At 32.9% G+C, this 27,963-nt stretch overlaps 1 protein-coding gene across 1 annotated transcript; it reads left to right on the top strand.

Moving 5' to 3' along the window:
• The first annotated feature begins 638 nt into the window (after positions 1–638).
• LOC144852468 (uncharacterized) lies at positions 639–26,618 on the top strand. The gene is made up of 13 exons (XM_078710281.1): positions 639–719; positions 4,127–4,251; positions 5,120–5,147; positions 9,984–10,103; positions 15,089–15,303; positions 16,021–16,125; positions 16,654–16,719; positions 16,960–17,052; positions 17,454–17,579; positions 18,126–18,274; positions 18,776–24,919; positions 25,040–25,159; positions 25,349–26,618. The coding sequence occupies exons 2-12, from the start codon at positions 4,198–4,200 to the stop codon at positions 25,095–25,097; spliced, it is 7,158 nt and encodes a 2,385-aa protein (XP_078566407.1). The 5' UTR covers positions 639–719; positions 4,127–4,197; the 3' UTR covers positions 25,098–25,159; positions 25,349–26,618.
• The last annotated feature ends 1,345 nt before the right edge of the window (positions 26,619–27,963 follow it).

The following is a 27,963-nucleotide window of genomic DNA, read 5'->3' as shown; positions in this document are numbered from 1 at the left end:
AGGCGCTATTATAAATCCAGGATATTATTATTATTATTTGTCATTTTTGTATTTTTCCTGAACCTAACCATTTGTCTACTACACTATATATACTATAATATATTATTCTTTACTCCATGCTCACTATAAACGAAGTTTGTATACAGTACAAAAAAGAAGCAGTAGGGGGTAAAAATCACCAAAAACCTCTCCTCCAGAGGGCGCACTGAAAGTACAAACTTACGAAGTCTTGAGAAGAAATTTACTGTTTACTGTTCATTTGTCTAAAACTTGTACATTAATTACGTCAGTATTATTAAACGATCGTTTTTTATATAAAATAAGAATATTTATATAAGCATTTTACATCATTAAATATTTTAAATAAAGTTTGGGCATAGAGATAATGATAATTATTAAAAGTTCAGCAGATACAACCATTGATTGGCCTTCAAAGCCTATAATATAATTTTTAATTACATTATTGGTTTAAATAATATGATATATCTAGTTTGATTCGTGAAAAGGAATGATTAGACTAGGCTAAAACAATACATAATTTATTTATGAAATAAATGAAACGGAAATTACGCAACTGTTTTGGAAACGCATTTCATTGTTAGAATTGGATGTGTAGCTCCCACACACAGTAAAAATGGCGACAGAAGTTATCGCCAGGATTGTTTTGATAGAGTTTTATTATTAATTTACGATATCTGTACAATGTGAAGACCCAATTGGTAAGTAATGTTATATGTTATGTCGTTTATTAATTCCAAATATATCAGAATTTTGATTCTTAACTCGAGAGTTTCGTTATTAACGACAAATATTGCACATACCATACATATTTCGAAACTGCCAAATCGTTCGAGACAGTAGTAGGCTAGCTTGAGTGAGGAATTCCCTTTAAATACGTATCATCACCCCATGGGCCCTGGCCTGCGTAGCTAGCTAGGCAGCAAGCTAGGAAAGGTAGCAGTGGTACGGCCTAGAAAATGCATCTATGAAATGTTGTGGAATTAATGTATGAATTTCACATCATATAAATCAGTAAAATATGGTGATGGCTTTTGTAGTGAAAGGTGATATTTAATGGCCTATTTATTTACTCCATGAATTTTTTTTGTTATCATTTTAAATCTTAAAAAAGTTGCTGTTACTGTCTACTTACTGTACTGTGCCTGTGTGTGTATCATTATCACTTTTTAAAATTCTATTTAAGGCTTACTATTCATTCTCATTTAAATATTTTTGCTGGCTTAATGATTAATAATTTATTTTATTATTTATTTATGTTTTATAAAAATTATAACTTGTTGTACAGTAGGGACATTACATTTAGAGAACGAACAGGCATCAACCGCATTGTGATTGGTCCTCGCTCGCACCATCGACTGTACCATTATCATGTTGTTTTAAATGCCAATAGTAATGTACAGTTGTTCCTAATCCTTCACTGGCAATGAACACAATACATCTGCACTTAGAATCTTAAAATGAGAATTTAATCTTGTGACATTTAAAGATAGAGATATTTTCTTCCGTATGGGATTATAAATTTAATACTACAGTTTCCCCCACAGTTTAAATAATAGAAATAAATATTGTGTATAGAATAGAACACAGTTGGAGTATATAGAATATTGATTTACTAAGTTGATTAATTAATGCCTACGTAACGTAAGTGTATGTATCTAATGTACACATTCTACAGACTTACTGTATTATTACATAATTTTCTGTACTGTATTTTGTGCAAATCACTCACTACATTTTTAACTGTACTCTAAACATTATTACATTATTAAGTGTGAGCATTTATATTGTGAACATATAGCAATTTATTTACAAAATTATACAGTAAGTCATGCATGTGTTAAACAATATTTTATGCCTTTGGCATTAGTCATCCTTTGGGTGACACATTAGGCAAGTCTCTATGGATCAGTTATTAACACTGTACAGTCACATGTTTAGTAAATTGCAAGGGTCATTAGTCTTGTGTTAGGCCTCGGTACATTAAGCATTGTCTCCTTGGATACATTAAAGTACAGTCTGACCTGGAGGATGGAGGAGGAATGTGCCAGGCAGCAGGTGAAGTGAAATCAATATGGCGTTGTTACTACAACGATGACTATTACTAGTGACGATGATGATGATGCATGATAACAAAAAGGAAAGTTACTGTAGTATAGATAAATTTATAGTTCATCAATTAAAAGCTGTAATTAATTAAAATATCCGAGTGACTGAGCAGAATAGGGAAACTGTTTTGAGATACGTACAGTATACTGGAGTTCAGAGGTCAATTCTAACTTTAATGTTGGATCTTAGGAAGTACTGTAAAATAACATTTACTGTAATAACTATGTAAGAAGATTTTTAGGCGGATGTCGAAAGGGTGTGTGGCAACAATAATGATTGTTAGCAATATCAGGCTTTTTAGAATTTGAATTGATATTGAGGTGTGTGGAATTCAGGGTAAAACCTTGAATATCAACCCTGTTGACTATAATCAACCCTCTATTAAGGGGATACACCATTAGGGCCATGCAAAGGTTTCCCTGTTTTTCCTGAATTATACTGTAGGCAGGTTTAATTGGTTGCCTGTAGTGTTAAATATATTGCACCTGGTTCCTGAATAAGGGTGTTCCCTGAATAGAGTAGTGTCCCAAAAGAAAGGGTTACTGTATTTCTAGTTTATTGTGGATTAACAGAAGCGATCTCTACAGTACTGTAAGTAAGTTGACTTGAAAAAAATTACAAATGTTAGTAATAATAGTACCTGGAATATTTTAATTAATTTAAAAGTACTGTACCAATGGTTTGAAAATTGTGTTAGATGATTCCCAGAGCAATTCAATATTTATTTTCTTAATGTCATCATATTTTCTTTAAAACTAGGTTATCACATTTTCTATTTATTATTGTACATTTCTTTCTATCCGATAAAGATAGCCCCTATGGCAACATAGCCTTAATACATTGAGGCATTACAGTATCATGCTGTTAGCAAGGTAGTAACATAAACTGCAGTATACAACTGATGACATATTAAGATGGATGCCATGAGATGTTCGCTATTCAACTGTGTTCTCTAATTGCTTGCAGTTCATTTTAAATCATTGACTCTCTGTGATATTTAATTCTAGTATTAATGTCCATGTAAATTTCAATTATTCAGCTTTCATGGAAGGCCTTGTTGCAGTGCTGTAGTTAGATTGGCCATTTTGTCTCTAGTTCCTTTCTTCAATTTAAAGTCTTTTTATTTTTCAATTACCTTACTACTGCACTACAGTACAGGATATGTTCTGTATTTGGAATAATTAGAAGTTTCTGATGTAGATTGTTTCTTAAATTAAAATGTTTATATTTTATATTGAGCTAAATGCTAACTTTTATTGTAGCATAAATTAAGGAAAATTAATTTAAATTAATAATATGAATAAATCATAGAATTGCAACACAGTATAACCTCTCCTTTGGGAGACAACCCCTGACTGAGGGAAAGTAATAACACTACGACAAATTCAGGGAACACATTTTTGGGTCCCAAATGTGTCCCCTTAACACACTTCTTTACCCTGCTGTAGGCTCTTTATAACCATTCGTCCATCTTCTAAAATGTATGCTGGTATACTGTACTTAATAAGTAGTGTAGTCTGTACATTTTAATGATTGATCTTGTCATTTGAGAATCCTTCTTACAACTGTACTTTAAAAAATGCCATGTTATTAGGCCTACATTCAATGTGTATATTACCTTTAACCTAAATAATTTCTTAATATTATAGCAATTATCATTCCAAAGCAGTCACCATTCAAAGAAATCATAACTGCATTAAACATGTTCTTATTTCACCCAATTAATATTAATAAATTGTTTTGGGTACTGTACTGTAGATATAAAATTTAATAAGATAAAGAAAAACAATTGATATTATTACCATGACTGACAGGCTGATTGGTCTAGACACTAATTACATTAATTTTAATTAAATATTACATTGCCCTCTCCTTCACCTTTGTATCTGTATATCACATACTGTACTGGACGTCGGTTCAAATTCTGAAAAATCTATCATGATATTCTTTGCCAAAGATTATGGTTAATCATTATATAACTTTTCTATATTTATTATAGGGCAAGAATGCTAGCCTTAGGCCTAAGAAGTTTATCCGCTAGTCTCTGACTACACCTGACAGGGGGCAGTCATGGCAGAAGACCTGCTAAGCCCCGATGCCATCATAAAGGAGAGATGGCAAGTGGTAAGTAACTACCTTTGATACCCTTTTGAAAACATACATGGCCCTACACTCTAAGATTAACTGTCAACCTTTCTATTCTATTCATCCCCCCCCCCCCCCACTTCAGATTTGGTCTATTCATTTCCCCCTTCCCCTTTTCACATTTAACCCCCCTTTCACACTGCCCAGCAAAACTCTTGAGTTTGATGACACCAGAGTTAGGTTTTGTTCACCTCGGGAAGTATGTACACACTTTAGTTTTTGCTAGGCTATCTGAAAGAGGTATTTAGTCTACTGTACACCAGCCTGATGGGTGTGTACTGTAGAATTGTAAACCATTCAATTTTAAGAAGCAAGAGCTGAATTAAGGCTGATAAAACAAGAATCATACTGTACAAAATTCTTTACGTTGAATACCCATTCCGGAATAAAAAACAAATTAATCTCTGCAAGAGGCTCTTAGAAGAAACATCAATACAAACAGCTATCTTAAAAAATTGTAAACAAGAATATAGAACAGGTGCAACCTTTAATATCGACTTTATTAATTGTCAAAAATGAAACGAGAATTCCTTTTAATACTTGACCTTTGACTTTAGCAATAAATAGCTTATAGGATAATTAGCATAATTTATATTTTGAATAATGTCATTTTCAGCAATTTGTATTTTTCTGTGATTTATGTTTGGTGTGATGAATGACTATAAATTTTAGTGGTTTTTTTTTTATAACTTGCATTCAAAGACTTTTACAAAAATGATATGAAAATTACTTCAAATTTGGGGGAAGGGATAACGGGGGTGGCTTGCTGTATACCTAGCACATTGTTTTTATGTACTTGCAATTTTCATATTAAATTATATATATATATATATATATTATTTTGCAGATAAAGAAGATCGGAGGTGGTGGATTCGGTAAGATGGTTAGATTATTTTTACTTGAGCCAAAGATTATGCTATAATCTTGTTAAGTACACACAAAAAAATAAATATTCGTTCAAACTGCTTATTTTATTTGCAGAAGGTTAAAGTAAATACCTAATAAAACAAAATGATCATTTCACATGAATAAATCATTGTATTATTCTAAAGCTCTGTCTACACTGCCCAAATATAGTAGTTATATGGCCAAATATGGTAGTGATATGACATCATCAAATTGTTTTGTCATAGAGTTTTATAGTGTAGACAGAGCTTAACAATGAATATTTTCTAGGAATTGTACCTGTATTGGAAGAAACATAATTTATTTAATATCACTCTTTATACCAATAATTAAAAAATTTGTAAAAAGTATGATGTTAGGCTATTCCATTTGTCTAAGCATACAGTTGCTTACAATTTTTTTCGAGACATTGAAATGCGTCGCACGTTTCTTCAACGGGAGCAATAATATGGTATATTGTTTAAACGAGAGGGCAACAATATTGGGTATTTTACTTTTAAGCTCTGTCTACACTTATGAAACTAGTTTGACAAAACAAGTGTGATGTGCCCAAATATGGTAGTGATGTACCCAAATATGGTAGTGATGACATCATCATGTCCAGGACCATATATAGATATATTGTGTCACATAAATTTGATAGTGTAGACAGAGCTTTAGATCTAGTATCATGGTAATTGAGAATTCAGATTGAATCTGAACCACAATGAATTCAATTAATGTATAATTGGACATGTAATTAAATATACTGCGTATTTGTTTAATAGATTGAACATGAATAGCTAGTTAGCATGAGTCTTGTTTTGTCCATGTGTCTTCATTAACAGCTGTGTTTGTTAGCAAACAATGTACAGTATAATAATTGACTAACTGTAACATAATTTATTATTTAAATTATCTCAATTTAATTTGATTGTAAAATGATACAGACTATAGATGATGAAAACAAAGTCATACTGTCTGTCTTAAGCTCTGTTTACACTATCAAACTAGTTTGATGTGCCCATATATATATGGTAGTGATATGCCTTAGTATAGTAGTTATATGATGACATCATCATGTGCATATATGGGCACATCACATCAAGTTTGATACTGTAGTGTAGACAGAGCTTTACAGTTATTAAGCTCTGTCTACACTATCAAACTAGGTTGACCAAAAAAGTGTGCCCAAATATGGTAGTGATATGACATCATCATGTGCATATATGGGCACATCACATTTTTTTGTCACATAAAGTTTGATAGTGTAGACTGAGCTTAACAGTTATTAGGGTGCATCCTAAAAATCTATTCATGTGCAGATTCTGTATGTATGTATTGTATTACATGTTAATTTGTCAACCAAAATTTCATTTTTACTTTTTATAAAGACAAATAATGATTCTTATCGTGTAATATAATATGACCCACAAAATGCATTTAAGTACTGTATCCATGCATTTCCAAAGAAGACTGCAGTTAATTAAATCATGTCAAATGTTCTAATTAGACACTGACAGTCCAATGATTTAGTCATTTCTTCATTGCAAATAAAATATACTGAGAGTTATTTTGATTTAAGATTTAGTTTACTAAAAGTTAGTACATGAACATTTTAACATTGGTTCTACTTAGACAAACTAAGACAACATGACAAGCTATATTTTGAATGTAGTAATTTCAAACCTATGTATATTAAATACTGTAGGTCCTTCACTATTTATTTTAAAGGTAATTATTGGTCAGATGTTTTCCGTATTCTGATGTAATTTGTACTTTATACTATATATTTAAAAAGTAAGTAAGTACATTAATTCCTCAGTGGGACTCGAACCCACAACAGATCACTAGCCTGGGGTTCATACCTCTATACCACCGAGCTTCGGTGATAGATGATTTTTGTGGAGTTAAAATACTACACCTTTTACACCATACAAAACATTTATTATTCTTCTATGCTTCAGAGCTCGTGAAGCGGAAATTATCATTATTTCATTTTCTGATTCAGTGGTTGTATCATCTCCTAGTGATTCCTACAACAATAAATGGTACAAAAGGTAGTTAGTCGAATTATTAGGTATTCTGCAAAAGGTGGGCAAAGGGAAATGTTAGAATTCCATAACAATGGCCGTGAGAAATTAAATGTTTTGGATGATTAAGTTTCCAACTGTTTAGAGGAAGAATAAGTTCCCAACTGTAGAAGAAGAATGCAATCTGTTTTTGTGATTATAGAGTAACCACAACGTCTTTCATAATATATTATAAAAAATATTTTATTATGTTTTAGAGAGTGAAATACATAATAATTCTAATGTTATCCATAAGAAAATTGTTCTATAGAATAGAATAGGGCCAGAACATTAGTTATTCGTTTACTTTGGTATGGATCTATTCAAAGAACCATCCTAAAACAGATTTAAACTTTCCTTTTTATACTCGAGATCTATTTTTATAATACAAATTTCTGCCGCATTTTGCTACCCAAATAATTTTAAAACCCAACAACTCCAAGATGAATATCAATCATAATTTTTTTTAACAAAAATAAATTTGTATAGATAAAATTCCAAAACTAAATATAGCAATAACCAGTTAATGTTCCAACATGCAATAAATATGTTTTTAATTTTTTCAGGTTATTTGAAATTATTCTGAAAAAATGTTAATTGCGGATTTAAAGACAGACTTTTAAATTTTTGTTTAATTGTTTTATATCAGTAATTTTTTAATTATTGTTCATTATCATAATTTTCATAATTGTCTTATGTTGATCTCCTTTGTAAACATATTTAAAATTAAAATAATTAAGACTCTAGCCTCTAGGATATAGTTTTGAAGATGATGATAATATCTTGTCAAGTCACCGGAAAATCTTTGATGACAACTCAGCGTAAACTCATCTCATGGGATGAGTAACTACGATCTGGTAGTGTTAACTATCAAATCGAATACCCACTGAGCTCAATGCCGCCAAATACATTGCACCTCAGCGGAGGCAGATTATCAATATAATTAGGTTAAAACCACATGACTTGTATTGTACAGTGTGTATAAAAGTCGATCTGCTGGCTTGATGACGATTGGGCCTTTGGAAATTGCTTTGTGTCGTTTACAAGTTGATCTGGTGGTCTGTTGTGATAGTACAGCAAAGTACTAATGTCTATGTTAATCAGCATAATGTTATTTCTTTTAAGCTGTACTCATCTTTGTTGATAAATTTGTTGACCATTACTGTTCATTCAGCTGGTTCAGATCATATGTAATCTTGTCATAGCTGGCCATTTACCTTTTAGAAGTCACTTTGAGGTCGCGTACAATATTAGGTGTGAACAGGGGTTAATTAATCCATTGACCATTTAAAAGTAGTAAGAGTTTTGTTAGAGTTGCATCAAAATATTAAATGTGAACAGTAGTTAACTCTTCCATACCATGTTAACCATTTACTTGAGAGGTTAGTTAGAAGTCAAATACCATATTAAATGTGAACAGGGGTCAAGTCCTCCATACCATGTTGACCATTTAGATGAGAGGTCAGTTAGAAGTCACATACCATATTAAATGTGAAAAGGGGTTAACTCCTCCCTACCATGTTGACCATTTAGATGAGAGGTCAGTTAGAAGTCACATACTGTACCATATTAAATGTGAACAGGGGTCAAGTCCTCCATACCATGTTGACATCGGAAGTCAGTTATAGGTCATGTACCATATGAATAGAGATAAATTCTTTGATATTTTGTCATGAGCCTAATACAATTTTTGACTCATCATTTTGTTATCTAACAACTAGTATTGCCAACCTCTGTACTACTACACTATGTAAGTCAAGCTACCACATAATGTGAAAACACCTTAAAAATGATATCAATTTCATCAGATATTCCATTTCTCAGCAATATGTAGGACACTGCTGTATCTAATCATCCATTCTTTGCATTCTGTACAATATTATATTATCTTTAATGTACAGTATAACATTTGATCATTGTGTATACATATAGATACAATTTCCAATTGTTTCGTAGAAGAATTTGAACTTTCATATTCCAATTATTTATATAAAAAATGTGCGTTATCTTCCGTTTCACAAAAATCAATTCACATTCTAAACATCTCATCAATTACGCACACAAAAAATTTAATAAAAAACATGCTGATGCATATAAAGATATATGACATTTAATTATTTGTATCATTGGAAATTGAATCCTGAGAGTATTGTATGAGAAGCATGCAAGTACAGTAGTAATCGGTTTGCCATGTTTTAAATATCAGTTATCCCTATGTGACTCATTGAGATTATTATTATAGTATTTCAATCTGTGTGTTTAAGAAGAAGCAATGAGTCACTTAAGTCAGGGGTATAAAATGAGCGTTGACTTTACTGTGTAATGCGTATGACTCAAGAATGTCGGTCCCATTAGCAAATGTGAATTTGTAAATTAACAAATTCATGAATATTATTATGTATTATAATATTATAAGGAGGAATTTTATGAAGCTCTGTCTATACTATCAAATTTTACGTGACAAAAAAATGTGATGTGCCCATATATGGACATGATGATGTCATATCACTACCATATTTGGGCATATCACTACCATATTTAGGCACATCACACTTTTTTTGTCAAACTAGTTTGATAGTGTAGACAGAGCTTTATGCAACACGTTGACCGATTGTATCAAATAAACAAACAAAAAAATTAAATGAAATTATAATTGTATAAATGCAGTAATTTAATATGTAATATAATTTATGCATTTTATTTGCTAGATCACGCAACAGTTTTTATGAAATCTAATTTTTGATTAATTTTTAGGTGAAATATACGAAGCACAAGATTTTCTATTGGAGGAGACGGTTGCCATCAAGCTAGAGTCGGCGTCACAACCAAAGCAAGTACTTAAAATGGAGGTTGCCGTGCTAAAAAAACTGCAAGGTAAAGTTTGACAATAAATATGACGAGAATCATGAAATTCCACCCTCCAACCGGGATGTGATTTCATGTTGATGGGGGATGCGGTTATGTTTGTATATTTGTACGGTAACTATAATAATTTCATATAGGGATACTAACAGACTTATATATTTGGAGAAACTGCTTCTTCAAATTCAGATATTCTGTACTGTATACAAACAAAAGGGCGTGGTTAATTACTGTAGTTTAATTACTTACAGTGCATTTAACATTCAGTGTTCGCCGACATTTGGGCGACACTACTCAATTTCCCGCTTTTTCAATCTCCAATATTCTACGTCTAATATTTTTCCGCTATTGTTGAATAGGAAGATCGTAAAGCTAGATTTATCGCAACTTCTTTCAAGTACTCGTGAGCGGAAATAATAATAATAATTTGATAGGCTTGAATATTCTTGCGTGAATTGACAATCTGTAAACTGAGGATTCGAAGTCTTTGTGTCAACAAGCTGACCTATAAATAGTGTCAATAACCTTAGAGTAATAGTGGATCGCATCAACAAGATCAAACACTTTCATTTGAGATTCTACTACAGTTATATAACATTTTACAATCGGTTCTAAACTTTCTATTGAGCAGAAAAATACAGTTTTTAAAACCGTCTTTGAGAATATTTTCTTTTCCTTGCTATATATATCATTAGATTGTGTATCCACACAAACAAACAACAAAAAAAGAACTGATTTTAAGCTCTGTCCACACTACCAAATTAGTTTGTGTCAATAACCTTAGAGTAATAGTGGATCTCATCAACAAGATCAACAAACACTTTCATTTCAAATTACACTACAGTTATATAACATTTTACAATTGGTTCTAAAGTTTCTATTGAGCAGAAAAATACAGTTTTTAAAACCGTGTTTTTTTTGTCTTGCTACAGTAGTAGTGTGTATCCACCACAAACAAACCACAAAAAAGGAACCGATCTCTGTCTACACTATCAAATTAGTTTTACAAAAAAAGTGTGATGTGCTCAAATATGGTAGTCATATGCCAAAATATAGTAGTGATATGCCAAAATATAGTAGTGATATGCCAAAATATAGTAGTGATATGACATCATCATGTCCATACATGGGCACATCACATTTTTTGTCACAAAAAGTTTGATAGTGTAGACAGAACTTTAAATCTGTTTCTTTGGAGCACATTTCATTTTTTATTAATTGTTTTTAACCTAAGATAACTTTTAAGAATTTAATATCAGGCTACTGTATTTTTACATCTGACATAATTCAGTTTTAGTTTCTTTTTCAGTTTATTTTGTAAATTATGATAACAAATAGAAACTAAAGAACAAAACATGTCAAAAAGCTACATAATATGTATCATCATCAGCAAATCTGAGATGTCCCATCTGCTGCTTCCACTATTCAAACTATTAATTACACATCCTCCTACTAATACTATCATACATAGTAATTCTGTGTCATCCTCCTACGTACGTACAACAATAATAACCCAGAGGCTTAAGAACGTCCATCTCTAATCTTTAATTGGGCATTTAAGATTTACGATTTAAGCAAATATTCTTCAAAATTATGACAAGGTATTAAATGCTAAACATGGATTTCCATTGTAATTGGCTATTTCAAGTGGAAATGCTATTATCATAATCAGCAATTGTAATGTACAGAGTACTTGAGCTAAATTGTCATTCAAAATGTTATCACATTATCATACATACAGGGTTTGTTTTAAATTCAAAATCTGTAATACAGTACTGTACATTGTCTTGTCATTCTTCTTTCCAAATGGAAAAAAAAAATTATTTGTAGTATTGGAAATTTTTAATCCTAAAACAATGATGTATGTGAAATATTTATTTATTACCCTAATTTATACAGTATCCTCTTTATATTAAATAATAATGAACATGGCCAATGTTGTATTGTAGTTTTAGTGGTATTATCATCATAATGAACCTCGTAGTTCATTGATGATAACAAGAACTAAGACATTAAATATGAGAAACACAAGTTAACCATATGGTAATTTACAAATGAATAAATAAATTAAACACTTGGCATCTTGTATTGTGTTACAAGGTTGCATTCCTTCGGGTATGTTCAGATCTTTGGAGTTATGCTTTCATATAGTAAGCAAGGTCAGGGTATTGCTAAACTGCGCAAACACTGCGCAAACAGCGCAAACACTGCGCAAACAACAAAAAAAGCTGCGCAAACCTCCTTCAAAAAAATTATTATTGATTAGAACACAACTATAACTATATAGGGAGACAATTTATGAGAAAAAAAATTTGAAATTCCTTTAAGTTTGCCTTTTTTTGGGTGAAAAACTTCAATTTTTGGGAAAATTACTGATTTCACGGTGCAAACAACAAAAAAAGCTGCGCAAACCTCCTTTAAATCAATTAATATTGATTAAAACACAACTAGACCTATATAGGGAGACAATTTATGGGGAAAAAATTTGAAATTCCTTTAAGTTTGCCTTTTTTTGGGTGAAAAACTTCAATTTTTAGGAAAATTACTGATTTCACAGCGCAAACCCCCAAAAAAAGCTGCGCAAACCTCCTTCAAACCAATTAATATTTATTAGAACACAACTAGAACTATATAAGGAGACAATTTATGGGGAAAAAATTTGAAATTCCTTTAAGTTTGCCTTTATTTTGGTTAAAAACTTCAATTTTTGGGAAAATTACTGATTTCACAGCGCAAACAACAAAAAAAGCTGCGCAAACCTCCTTTAAATCAATTAATATTGATTAAAACACAACTAGACCTATATAGGGAGACAATTTATGGGGAAAAAAATTTGAAATTCCTTTAAGTTTGCCTTTTTTTTTGGGTGAAAAACTTCAATTTTCGGGGAAATTACTGATTTCACAGCGCAAACCCCCAAAAAAAGCTGCGCAAACCTCCTTCAAACCAATTAATATTTATTAGAACACAACTAGACCTATATAGGGAGACAATTTATGGGGAAAAAATTTGAAATTCCTTTAAGTTTGCCTTTTATTGGGTGAAAAACTTCAATTTTTGGGAAAATTACTGATTTCACAGCGCAAACAACAAAAAAAGCTGCGCAAACCTCCTTTAAAACAATTAATATTGATAGAACACAACTAGAACTATATAGGGAGACAATTTATGGGGAAAACAATTTGAAATTCCTTTAAGTTTGCCTTTTTTTGGGTGAAAACTTCAATTTTTGGGAAAATTACTGATTTCACAGCGCAAACCCCCAAAAAAAGCTGCGCAAACCTCCTTCAAACCAATTAATATTTATTAGAACACAACTAGAACTATATAGGGAGACATTTTATGGGGAAAAAAATTGAAATTGCTGTAATCAGTAATTTTCCCAAAAATTGAAGTTTTTAACCAAAAAAAAAGGTAAACTTAAAGGAATTTCAAATGTTTTCCCCATAAATTGTCTCCCTATATAGTTCTAGTTGTGTTCTAATAAATATTAATTGGTTTGAAGGAGGTTTGTGCAGCTTTATTTGGGGTTTGCGCTGTGAAATCAGTAATTTTCCCAAAAATTGAAGTTTTTCACCCAAAAAAGGCAAACTTAAAGGAATTTCAAATTTTTTTCCCCATAAATTGTCTCCCTATATAGGTCTAGTTGTGTTTTAATCAATATTAATTGATTTAAAGGAGGTTTGCGCAGCTTTTTTTGTTGTTTGCGCTGTGAAATCAGTAATTTCCCCAAAAATTGAAGTTTTTCACCCAAAAAAAAGGCAAACTTAAAGGAATTTCAAATTTTTTTCCCCATAAATTGTCTCCCTATATAGGTCTAGTTGTGTTTTAATCAATATTAATTGATTTAAAGGAGGTTTGCGCAGCTTTTTTTTGTTGTTTGCGCTGTGAAATCAGTAATTTTCCCAAAAATTGAAGTTTTTCACCCAAAAAAAGGCAATCTTAAAGGAATTTCAAATGTTTTTCCCCATAAATTGTCTCCCTATATAGGTCTAGTTGTGTTTTAATCAATATTAATTGATTTAAAGGAGGTTTGCGCAGCTTTTTTTGTTGTTTGCGCTGTGAAATCAGTAATTTTCCCAAAAATTGAAGTTTTTCACCCAAAAAAAGGCAAACTTAAAGGAATTTCAAATTGTTTTCCCCATAAATTGTCTCCCTATATAGTTCTAGTTGTGTTCTATCAATATTAATTGTTTTGAAGGAGGTTTGCGCAGCTTTTTTTGTTGTTTGCGCTGTGAAATCAGTAATTTTCCCAAAAATTGAAGTTTTTCACCCAAAAAAAGGCAAACTTACAGGAATTTCAAATTGTTTTTCTCATAAATTGTCTCCCTATATAGTTCTAGTTGTGTTCTAATCAATAATAATTGTTTTGAAGGAGGTTTGCGCAGCTTTTTTTGTTGTTTGCGCAGTGTTTGCGCAGTTTGCGCAGTGTTTGCGCAGTTTGCGCAGTTTAGCAATACCCGCAAGGTCACATTATAATTTGCGTCGTAACAGCAAAGTGTTCAGACTTGATTAATTAACGTTTTCGTTAAAACCTGAAATGATAAACATTGGGGCAGAAATCCGGTAAGCAAGGGTAAATTTGATTGGTTGGAGGTCAAGATCGTTGATGCATGACTTTTGTATAGTATACGTCATATGCTAATCTTTAGTAGCTAAAGAAAAAGCCTGCCGATGACGACCTAAATGCTTTACCACGATATTTTTTCTCAGAGGGCGCGAGACAAAATCCGGGGGCGATGTGAAACCATCTTTAGTTGGCTTCCACTAATCTTTTCCTGGTTTAGACATATGGTACATCGTGTTATCAGGGCCGTAGCCAGCATGAGGCAGACCTCGTATGAAATTTTCTATTTTCACTACCCTCCCCAATTCCCCAGCAGGGATCGTTATATTTTATATTAATAATTATATTTAAAGCGTCTTTGCCTCGTCTGTTTTTAACCTCTCACTACGGCCTTGGTTATTTGTTCATATTTTTTATTTTTATTCGTTAGGTAAAGACCATGTATGCAAGTTTATCGGGTGTGGTCGTAACGACCAATTCAACTACGTGGTGATGTCATTACAAGGCTTGAACCTCGCTGAGCTCCGACGCAGTCAATCACGCGGCACATTTACTATCAGCACGACCTTACGACTCGGCAAGCAGATCTTAGAGGCTATAGAGAGTATACATGACGTTGGCTTTCTACATAGGGACATCAAACCTGTAAGTCAAAGTTCATCGCAGACTATCTCTGATGATGTTTAACAAGAAAGTTCCCAAATCACCAAATAGCAGTAACATAACTGAATTTGAAAAACAAAATATGAAATAAAATATGAAACATTACAATTATTATATTATTGTAACACCAACCAGTCTTTGGCTGAAGGAGCTACCCAGTATAAAGATTTATTAATAATAATAATAATAATACTTGAAAGATAAAATTATATTATACACTTTGATTTGAATCCATGATAGCAAATTTGATGCTTGAAAGCCATATGTTTTTAAAATGAAATTATTTTTCAAATTATTATTAATTGGAATTTAGAATAGACAGGTGTCTATTGACCTTAGAACGACCTCTTTTCCCTGGAATGATCAAAATGTTTTTTCTTTAAATTCTTATACAGTACTTAACAAAATAAAACAATTTATTGATCAAGACGAATGAAAAGTAGATTCTCAGATGTGGTCGTTTTTCACAACAATTTTATTTATATCTATTTCCTCTATATTGTACACAAATTGATTTCTTGACTTTCAGTGCGACATTGTTTAAAATGGATGGAAAAGTGACAAATTACTGTATATCTATGCCTAATTTTGCAACCAACCGTTGTTTTTTTTTTTCGTTATACCCAGTATTTATGTTGGAAAAAAATTGATTGTAGTTTGTAGACCTCAGCATTGTTCATACTGTTTCTCTTTCCATAGTCTAATTTCGCTATCGGTAAACGCCAATGTACGAGTCGGAAGGTCTACATGTTAGACTTCGGTCTTGCTCGTCAGTACACCAACTCACAAGGTCAAGTTCGTTCGGTATGTTCCAACGTATTGTTTTACATTACCCCATCTTTGTTTCTTCAGTTTGTCACATTTCGTTTATATATTTAGGCAAATTGCCAAGGATAACAATAAGCGAATTCAGTCACTATCCTTCTTAAAGGTGGCAATTCCGTTCACAAGACAAACATGTACACCAGATGCTCTACATAAATAAAGTCTTTTTACAAGTCTTTAAAAGTGGAGTTGTATATGACAGGACTTGAACCTTACTTATCTACTTTATTTAAATACCTTATTAATTTGTAATATTGTAATAGATTACAAAATTGAATTGAAGCATCATAACCACCAAGCCACAACTCATGTTGATTATCTATTAAAATGGCCATAAGTTTTATTTGGAATGTAGTATACTTTGTACAGTAGTCGTTCTTGTTATCTTTTCTATTTGGGATTCTTCTACAAGATACTAAGTGGTCCTGAAAATGTTTTATATTATATGTACAATATTATTATATTTTCATTATTGAAAAAATAAATGTATTTCTTATTCTGTTTTAGCCGAGACCAGTGGCAGGATTTAGAGGGACAGTACGTTACGCATCAGTTAATGCGCACAAAAACAAGGTGATTATCTCAGTGAAATGTCATCAAAGATTATATAGATCACATTTTTAAAGTCTCTTTTCTATTTCTAAAATGTTATGATAATTTGGAATACAAATACAATGAAAATAGTATGCCGTGTGTAAAAAAGAAATGATGGTTTGTATATAAATTAAATTACTATTTTAAAAATAATGTTTATTTTGTGAATGTAAATTTTATATACTGAATATATAAGGTGTTACTTTGTTATTTCTATAGGAGATGGGAAGGCATGATGATTTGTGGTCACTGTTCTACATGCTGGTTGAATTTGTTGTTGGTCAGTTACCATGGAGGAAAATTAAAGATAAAGTGAGTCTTCCGTAACATCAACAAATTTTATCTTTTTACATGAAATTGGATCGTTTTGTATTTAACTATAATAAACAGATCATATTAAGATTATATGTTAATAAATGTGTCCTGTTTATTGTATGTATTCTAAAGCTCTGTCTACACTATCAAACTAGTTTGACAAAAAACCGTGATGTGCCCAAATATGGTAGTGATATGCTTATAAAATATGGTAGTGAATGACATCATCATGTCCATATATGAGCACATCACATTTTTTTTTGTCACATAAAGTTTGATAGTGTAGACAGAGCTTTAAGTAATGTCTCAGCATTTGCTAATGCAGTATTGGAATTATAAACATTAGATTTCAACTTAATTGTTATTGATTTATTTATGCATTTCTGTTTTTGCTGCAGGAGCAAGTTGGCCTAATGAAAGAGAAATATGATCACAAACTAATGTTAAAGCACCTACCCTCAGAGTTTCGTTCTTTCCTTGAACATATATTTCAACTAAAGTATGCAGATAAACCAGATTACGAGGTCTGTAGTTGTTCCATTTTTCAATATTATTGTTTTCTTTCCCATCGGCCCCATTTTGCAATAACTACCGTAGGACATCAATTTTGAACATCCCATTTGTCTCTGTTCTAAGAGACGAGTATTTGTTATGACCTATGATTAAAGATGGCGTCATTTGCGTAACCCCTAATTCCTGGTAGTTTAAAAAAAACGCCTACACTATAACATAGTCATTATCGTTGTTACCCTTTTATACTGTGTTGGATATTTTGAATGTATATATGTTTTTTTTATAATGATAATATATCATGGATTTATAAAGTGCCTAATGTTGTGTAACCTCTAAGTGAACCCTGGTCTTCACCATTTTTGTCTCAGTCTCGGCCGCCTCCTACCTTAGAAGAAAAACAAAATTGTCAATATTGCCAATATTACTGCCATCATCCTTATTATCCTCAGACTCTTTTGGATTTTTTTTCCTTAATATGTTCTGAAAAATGAAGAAACAAAATGTTAACTTATTAAAGATGATAAAATTAATTGATATTCCTTCTGTTTATGATATAGCATCTTCATTCCCTGTTTGAACACTGTATGAATCGAAAATCTGTACGTAATGCTGATCCGTATGATTGGGAAAAAGTCTATGCTGATGGATCTCTCACAACAACTACTGCTGATACAACATCTCCTCCAAAAGAACCAAAACAGTCAGGGTATGATACTAGATTATTATCTCAATGTTCATTAAAAACCTGACAGATCATGGAATTTTACTAAAATATCATAGTATATAACTGACACCAAATTACGAAATTAAAGTCATGATTCGAAAATTACGATCTTTGTTTGATCATCATTGGGAATAAAGATCGAAACGTTGAATCATGGCTTCCCTCTCGTAATTTGAATTCCATTTATACTATGTTATTTTAACATAATCTGTGCATATATTGGTTTAATTAAATAGTTTGCTTTCATTTCAAAGTCATTGAAAACATAGTAAGATGAAGGAACACTTTATTATTTCGGTTTACTCTGATATTTTAACCTGTCATGTAAAACTGTTAAAAATTCATAGAATTTTGACTAGAAAGGTCATGGAAATTTATGTAAATAACCTCTTGAGAAAGTTTATTAAATGATTGCTTAAATTTACAACATCTTTATACAACCAATGTAAAGTTAATTCTTTTCTAAATCTGATTTTTTTCCAGTGAAATTGCTGTCAATACAAATGAAATTGATGGAAACTTAAGTGATCAAGATAATATTAAACTTGATGCAAGACAGGATGCTGATATTGATAAAGTTGTTTTGGAACTAAGTAAAGAAAAACAAGATGAGGAAAAAGACGACGACGAAGATGAAGATGACGAGGATGTACAATCTGAAAGAGATTCTCGGGATCAAGACGGAGAAAACGATCAGGAAGAAATTCAAGGCAGTCAGAATTTACTGCATGCAATTGAGGCTCGTGGTAACATGCTGGAAGTTCCAAAGTTTAAGAAACGAACTGTTAGTAAACGTAGAGAGTTGTTGAAGCGTAGACACAAACAAAAACGTTATAGAACTCATGATAGTCATGCTATTATAGAAGGTGATATGAGTACCTTCAAAGAGCAAGGCTTGACTGAAAAAGAACCTTCCATTGAGGATAATATTCTGCTGAAGGATGGCCAAATGCCACTGCTGAAGCAGAAGTTACAGCATCTTGATGCAGAGCTCTTCCATGATGAATGTCGATCTCTTCCAAAAGATCAGGATACAGATGAATTGGAGAAGAAAGAACCACCTGCCACAAGTGGTGTGAGTCACATCAAACCGAGTAAACTTCCCCATGATTTACCTGATCTTGAATTCCTGACCAAAGCTGGTGCTATTGAACCTATGCAACAAGCTGGTTTCCAGATATCCGCATCTCAACCAGACCTTCAACCAAACGTACCCATTGACAATCTGTTTGAAAATGAAGCAGAAATAATTCCTACAGATCTAGATAAAGGACTACAAGAAAATGATATTATTCAGATGGAATTATTATCTGATGTAAAAGAGAATGTAGCTATAAACCATATTGCCAAAGCTGATGATAATAAAGATATTTCTATTGAACTTAAACCATCTACGGAAGTACAAGATGAGGAAAACAAATCAAAAGAAATTGATAAAAACAAACTTAGTCAAAATTCTTTGCAAAAAGATCTTGTAGTTGATACCAGTGTTCCTGCACTGGAACAACTGGATGGTAATAAGGAAATTGTTTTGAAAGACAATGTTGAACTTCCAGAAGTTATACCTCATGTTAGTCCCAATCGATCCAGTGCTGAAGATCCTCCTCTTGTTAATCATGAATCTCCAGCTATGGCAGAGCATATACCACCTGTTACTGAACAACGTATAGCTGATCATTATGATATTGAAATACAAATAGCTGACAATTTAGAAAATAACATTGATCAAGTCAAATTGGACAGCATGGCAGCTAAAGAGGAAAGCATTATTAAAAATAGCAATATTGATAATAAGATCCATGATAATGTAAGGAATGTTGAAAATGAAGGTAACAGTGTTGAAGATAAAGTAAACAATGTTGAGTTACCTAAACATGTTGAAAAACCACTGAGTGAAATAGATCTGCACATTAAATCATCAGAAAAAAATGTTGCCATAGAAAATGATGAACAGGATAAGTTAGTTGCTCCTCTTGTTTCATCAGAAACTGATGAAAGTGTGCCAGAAAAAGACAATTCTGATATTGCAAGAAAGCCTCCAAAGACAATAGAGTCCAATGCTAAGGATTCATTGAGTGAAAAATTGTCGGCAGTACTGAAATCTTCTAAAATGAATTCAGACCTTAATCTTATGGAAAATGTATTAATTGGAAAGGAAATGGAAATCAATAAGGATCAGGACATTATCTTGATAGAAAAACTTGACCAAAGTCTCCCATTGAAATTGAATATGGAAAAATTTGAAGATAAGATTGTTGTAAATGGAACAGACACGACATCCAAAGATCAACTAGAAATGAAATTGGCAAAGAAGAAATCCTCAGACAGGGCTCTTGTTGAAGAATTATTTGCAGATTTAGACATGGACGTATCTGCTAAAGAGGAGTCAAAAAGGAATAAAAGAGATGTTAATGATTCTCTGAAAACATTTCAACGACTTATGAAAAAGTCTGCTGAAGAACTTTTGAAATCTAGTGCTGAAGACACAGAATCTTCATCCGGTAGGAGAAAGAGTAGTCAGAAAAATCAGTCTATAGAAAAGAATATTTCACAAAGAAGTGAAAGTGACCATTCTCATCTGTTAAAACCAGAAGAGCAGTTGTTTCTTTCAGTTTCTGATGAAAAACTAGATGAAGTCTCTCCATCTTCTGATTTAGATGCTGCAAACTGGGTCAAAGGTGCAATATACAAAGGTAGTAATGGAATTCGGGATAGTGAGTTGGATCACGAAAATCAACATGACTTCAGAAGAAAGTTACTAGAAAAGCAAAAGTCTGATGATAGACATTTAATGGAAATGATATTTAGTGGCCTTGTTGCTGAAGAGGAACTTGATAAAAACAATGATATTTATGGATTATCTAAATCACCATTAGACAATCCTAGAAAAACAAAAAGTTTCAATTTTCATGAGGTAGAAACAAAAGAATCTATTTGTAAATCTAGTAAAAGTAGTCCTTCCGTGATATCAGGAATGCAACCAATTGTAGAAACTAAAGTCTGTGATATAGATGAAAATAAAAAAGGCAACATTCGTGATCTAGACCAAAGATCAGCACAGACACCAAGTGACGAAAGTAAGGCTAGTATTAGGTCAGATGGAACTGGTAGTGATGCTGGTTCTGTAGGATCCAAAACAAGCCGGCGTAGTGGAACACCTGGTAAATCTCGTCGTTTACCACAAGTGCCTCAAAAGAAAGAACAAGCTCAGGAAAGTGATTCGTCGGTTGAAAGGCAAGAAAATCATACTGCAAAAATTGTTTCATCGCCTAGTACTAATAGAAAGAAGAAGTCTGGACTTAGGAAACTACCTGAGGTTCCAACAGTTTTACTTAAAAATCGTTTATCAAGAGATCGAAGTAACAGTTTAACAAAGCAGAATACTGAAAGACAGTTGCAAGATGATAAAGACATTTCTGGACAGGAAAGTGATAGTAACTTGAAGCAGTCTTTAAAGTTAAGTGCCAGCAGTGAATTCCAAGAAAAAGAAGGAACTCCTGTAACTATGACAGATGAAAGTGCCACCAAAATTGATGATCGTAAAGACATTAATTCAACTCTATTAATGACAGGGGAAACTCCTAAAATTGTTTTTCAGTCACCCTCTACCTCAGCAAAGCCAGAAAGCGAGTCGGATAGTGTTGATATGAAGCCTAAAAGATGTCTTGAGCCTTCTACATACGCTGTTTTACAAACTCTATCACAAGAAGATGAGAAAAATCCAGAGTTTTCAGAATGTGCAACAAATTGGCAGGAACCAAGTGCTTTCCTAGATGTAAATTCTGTAAGAAATGAAAGAGATTCGGAAGGAGACAAAAGGAATCAACTGAAATTGTCTACTCCTGGACAGGAAAACATCCAAAACAAAACAGATGAACAAAAAAAGAAAGGTTCATTTAAGAAACCAATGTTAAAAGTATTTCATAATATACCATCTTTTGATCAAGACACAGGTAGCCTTACTATCCAGTCACTTCTTCAGGATGATCAACAACTCACACCAAATGATGTGCAATCACCTACAATACATCCATTAATAACTGTAGATACAAAGACTGAATCACAGGTGGAGAAAGAAAGTCCATCAACAGAAGATATTGATGAGAAAGCAAAAGTTCAGGAAGAATGTTCCAAAACTGCTGGTGAGTTTGGCAATGATCATCATACTCAAAGTGTGGATCTTGGCCAAGGACATAGTGGTGCTACCATGGACACACTATGTAACAATACTATGCAAATGGATTCAAAGAAAGATTGTTTGACAGAAATAAGACAGCAAGATGACTTTATTATTAGTAATGCAGCAGTAAATAATACATCATCAGATGAAAGAAGAAATGAAACAGAAATCTGCAACAGTAAAGTGAAATCCGTTTCAGAAAGTAATAAAATAGTTGATCTAAATATTGATAAAGGTCAAGGAAGGTTAATTGCTGATGATACGTTATTACAAAAACCTCACTTAAAGACAGATTCAAATAATGCAGTTTCAGATGATCCACAGACAAATTTTAGTCAAATTAATCAATCAAAAGACAAAAGTCAAGGAATGAAAAATCAAGAATTAAAAAATGACAGTGCTGATTATACAACTCAAAATAGTGAATGTAGAAAACAGGGTTCAAGTAGTAATGAGAATATCCCAGTTGAAACTACCTTAAAGAAGTTTTTTGAGGACTTGAAACAAGGTCTAACTCCTGATATTGGAGCTAAAAACATTGTGACCAAAAAACCGTCTTCTCTTTCTTTAAGTGTATTAAATTATACAGAGACGGACATTTCACCAAAAGATAGTGAGAAAAAAAAAATACCTCATCATCTTCCACCTCTAGAATTGGAAAAGCTTGATGATGGACAAAGTGATATATCTTCAAAGTTTGAAAAAGGGAGATCTCCAAGAGTAAGAGATAAGAACAAATCAGCAGATACAGATGCAACAGAATCTGCAAGAATGCGGAGAAGAAAAAGACTTCTTCAACAAAAAGAAAGTTTAAACAAACAAGGATCTGCAGATGGATCAGACCTGTCTGTAGATTCACCAAGAAGGTTGCAGAGTTCTCAAGATATTATTTCACCTCGTAGTAGTGCTAAAAATCATGATTTAACAAAAGATGCAACACCACAGGAACCAATAGCAAATGTTACCACAAGTGACACAAACAAAAAGGGAAAAACATCTATTAAGGCTAAAAGGAAGCGGAGAAAGACAATTGATTCACCAATAGGTTCTAAGACTTTGGCTTCCAATTCTGAAAATGTACATAATTCTGGTCGAATTTTGAAGCCACAATCCATGGAAAATATTTCTGGTAACAGACCTTCCTACTTAGATCCTTCTCCATCAGATGGAAAATTATTAAGTCCAAGAAGAGTGAGAGAATTACCCAGCCCAGCACTCTCTGGTGCATCCTCAGAAAAGAATATTTACAAATTTTTAGAGCTTGAAAAAATTAAGACTAAAGGTGATTGTCGAATTAAAGATGAACGAAGAACACAAGACAACCTTCGGAGTTCAAAATCTATGGAGAGTCTTTTGCTGCCATTAGACAATAGGTGGGAAAGTGAGAGTGACACTGGAATTGATTATCTAGCTCAAGACATGGTATGTCCCCAGTCTCCACGACTAGCGTGGGAACACTTGACTCCACGCCAACGTAAAAGGAGAGAGAAAATTAGGATGTCTAAAGATTTTACTTCTGATGATTTCAAAATTATGTCAAGTGAGGATGACCAAATGTTTATCAGAAATAGAGATGTTCCATCATATGTAAACAATAATATGGGGAAATCCAGGGTAACTGGTTCTGATAACAAATTGGACAATAAAGCACGAGACAGCCGCTATCAATCAAAAGTACCTATAAAATCTTCAAAACAAATGGATCAGGCAACACGTAAGAAAGAATCTTCAAGAAGTCCCACTAGTGTTGGTAGTGATTGCTCATCTAAAATGTCAAGAAGTACCAAATCGGAAAACTCTTCTAAATTGATTCGTGGAAATGGAAAGAAAAGTCCAGGAAAGACTTCACCGAGAAGTGATAGCAAGACTAGAGAATCTGGAAAGAAGGGAAGGTTAAGTCCTACAGGTTCAAACTCAAAACTCAATAAAAAAGAATCCCCAAGATCAGAAAAATCACCAGCAGCCACAAGAAAGAAATCATTGAAAGGAGGTTCTCTCAAAGGTTCTGATAATGGCATAGAAAACCAGATACAAGAGAAAAATATGCATCCATTAAAGAGTCCTCCACAGTCTGCTAGAGATTACACAGAAGCTGCCACCAGCACATCATTCTCTATTCCAGATGATCACAGTTATCTGTCAACACCCCGAGACAGGTCGCGATTGTCTCCAACTCCTCGAGATAAAACCAGACAGTCTCCAACATTACGCAGAAATGGGAAGAGGCAATCATCTGTTGAAAGAGACATCGTTTCTGGAGGACCGTTAGAGCAGTTACGCCACTCCACTAAAGGAAAACAAAACATGTCTTCTGCATCTAGTGATGGGGTGAAAGATGATAGAGGTAGTTCTAGAGATAATAGTCAATCATCCGGAACCAGTGGAACAAATTCTACCATGAGACCTAAACCACCAAATGGCAAGCCTTCTAAAGCAGTCAGTGCAAGGTAAATTTGTCAAAGTTGTTTTAAGAATTTATGTTTCCTAATGAATGTAGTAGTAGAGTAGTAGTATTAATTTGAAACAGGTAACCATGTCTAACTTGATATTCATTCTTTTGTTGACAGAGCAAGGCGATACAAACTATGCAGCTCCAGGGAACATATCGATGAAACATCTCAATGACACAGTTGATAACAATTGAATGTTTTGTATCCGTATAAAGTGCAGCAGTAGCTATATAGTTGGTGAGTTGCCATTTCAATTTCTGATTAGATACTTGAAGAGTTTCCAAATTTAAAAAGTATTTTAATCTTAAAATTTCAAGATAAGGTTTTCTTTATAAGTATAATATGGTTTTTGTAGTTATTTAAATATTTTAGCATAATTTAGAAATTATGTTATGTTTTAATTTTGAAAATGTTTCTGTCTTTCAGATTAGAGTGAACCTAGATTTTTTTTCAGCATTGTTTACGCCAGAGACCTTGCCATTTTAAACACATATGGTGACTGTACCAGCACCGGAAGTAAAACACTCAAAATTATTAGTAGGTTAAATAATACTGTGATTTAAACCTCTTTATAGAGGCTAAAAATCTTGAGTCCGCTATAGTGTTCACATGATTCATTATGCAAAAGAAATTCCTATGTTGCAATTTGGGTGGTTTGTAACCTTGTTTATATAGATACAGTATATGGATCACATAAATAGAACTTTATATCAATTTTGTTGGCTACTTAAATAACCTCTTTGCTGGCCACTTGTTGTCATCACTTTGATGGCTATTGAAAGTGACCACAGTCTGTAGGTACTTGATGTTACCTGATGACCAGTGTCTGTTGGCTACCTGAAAGTGACCACAGTCTGTTGGCTACTTAAAGTGACCAGTTTGATGGCTACCTAAAGTGACCACAGTCTGCTCACTACTAAAAGTGACCACAGTATGCTGGCTACTTAAAGTGACCAGTTTGATGGCTACCTAAAGTGACCACAGTCTGCTCACTACTAAAAGTGACCACAGTATGCTGGCTACACTTATAAAGTGACCAGTTTGTTGGCTACTAAAAGTGACCACACTGCTAAAAGTGACCACAGTCTGCTGGCTACACTCATAAAGTGACCAGTTTGTTGGCTACTAAAAGTGACCACAGTCTGATCTCTACACTTATAAAGTGACCAGTTTGGTGGCTACCTAAAGTGACCACAGTCTGTTGGCTACTTAAAGTGACCAGTTTGATGGATACCTAAAGTGACCACAGTCTGCTCACTACTAAAAGTGACCACAGTATGTTGGCTACACTTATAAAGTGACCACAGTCTTTTGGTTACTAAAACTGACCACAGTCTCCCATTGCTTTCGTAGCAGATAGACATAGACAGCATCACCCACCAAACGTATTTATTATTTAACCAGTACAAGCAATAGTTTTAAACCACCTTTATGTAGATTAGCACTTTTTAAAACACCTTGTTGTCTTCTTATAGATAGCTGCACACTTCTTATTTTGAGACAATGTGTGCTAATTTTAATTAAAAAATTATCTGATACTATTTATTGATAGCATTTAAGAAATTATATCTCAAGACAATTTATGCATATGTTTTTGACCTAATATATACCGATGAATGCAATGCTAAATATAGGGTGTAAAGAATATACAGTATATTAACATAAGTTTGATAAAAAGTAATTCTAAAATGGTGCTTTTTCACTGGTCCTAGTATTTTTGTTTTTTGTGATGTCCATGAATATAATATAAACGTATGTGAGCAAAAAAATGGTCGTTCACATAAAGGGCATTTTTACTGCAGTAAATCTACTGTCAAGTTGCAGTAATTTGTACACTTTGACAAAATATATTGATAGAAATATGTTTAGATTTCCATGCGCGTCGTCCTTCTGATGGGAATTTTAGTGGGTGGGTGTGACGGCCTAATGAATAGGATGTTTGCGAAAACCGATCTTTTTATAAATCTTGCATAATATCTTGCATAAATACTCTGGAATGCATTCAATCAAAATATGTTTGTTGAAGAGCAAATGGAGTTGAACGTATATTACTGTATATACTCCACTCTACCTTACCTTCACTCTACCCTGCTTGATTATGTCATTGGGAATTGGAGGCGGAAGGGGGTGTTGTGGTAGCTAATACAGTTATTTCGGACAATATCGAAGCTGCAGGAATCATTTCTTCTGCAAAGAAAATACCTTTCTTTCAAAATATGGTTTTAACACCTTATTCGCTTACTCAGTAAAAACGGGCCCTTTGATAAGATAGATTAAGAAATGAAAATTTGGGAAAAACACTTTACCTCTCTTCACCCAGGTGTACAAATGGGCACCTGGTAAAGTCAAGACATAACTTTGCGCTGATTACTACCTAAATTATGGGAGTATGTTTCCATACGTGTTTGATAAAAAAAATGCCCGGGGTAATAATAATCCAAGTCTTAAAGGTTTTCAATGCAGGATATTGTTATTAATAATTATTAAAATTCAGATTTTATTATTTATAAGCTAGCTTGGTATGGATAAGTTAGATGCTTTGGGAGTTAGTTTTATGATGATAATACCGATTTAAAAATGATATTTATATTAGTGCGCAGTATCGTGCGTTTCTATATAGCCTACTTAAGTTGCTGACATATTGTCACTATGTCAGTGAATGTTTTATTTTATTGACTCGAATCAGCCGTGGTAACGGCAATTCTCGAGGAGGGTTACATACACTGTAAAATAAAAAAAACTTGCATTGTTAATATTGTAAATAATAAATTATTTTGATACCAGTGAATTTGTAGTATATTGGGGTGTTTTTTTGGTGGTGTGTTGTACGTTGATAATTAGTAAATAATCAAACTACAAAAAGTTGTGTAAATTACACTTACGAAATGTGAAAACAAAATAAAAAAACTGCTATGTACTGCTATAAAACTGCACCTTATCAACTAACGAGAGAGTTGCAATCCAAGGAAATTTCAACAGAACGATACCATGGAAGCCTGATGGTCTAATTATATGATGTCTGCAGAAGATTCTGTGTTCTA

Source organism: Antedon bifida, chromosome 9 (assembly GCF_963402885.1).
Source record: "Antedon bifida chromosome 9, ecAntBifi1.1, whole genome shotgun sequence".
Lineage (NCBI taxonomy): Eukaryota > Metazoa > Echinodermata > Crinoidea > Comatulida > Antedonidae > Antedon > Antedon bifida.
Note: the sequence above shows the minus strand (reverse complement) of the source record. Positions and strands in the feature narration are given on the sequence as shown.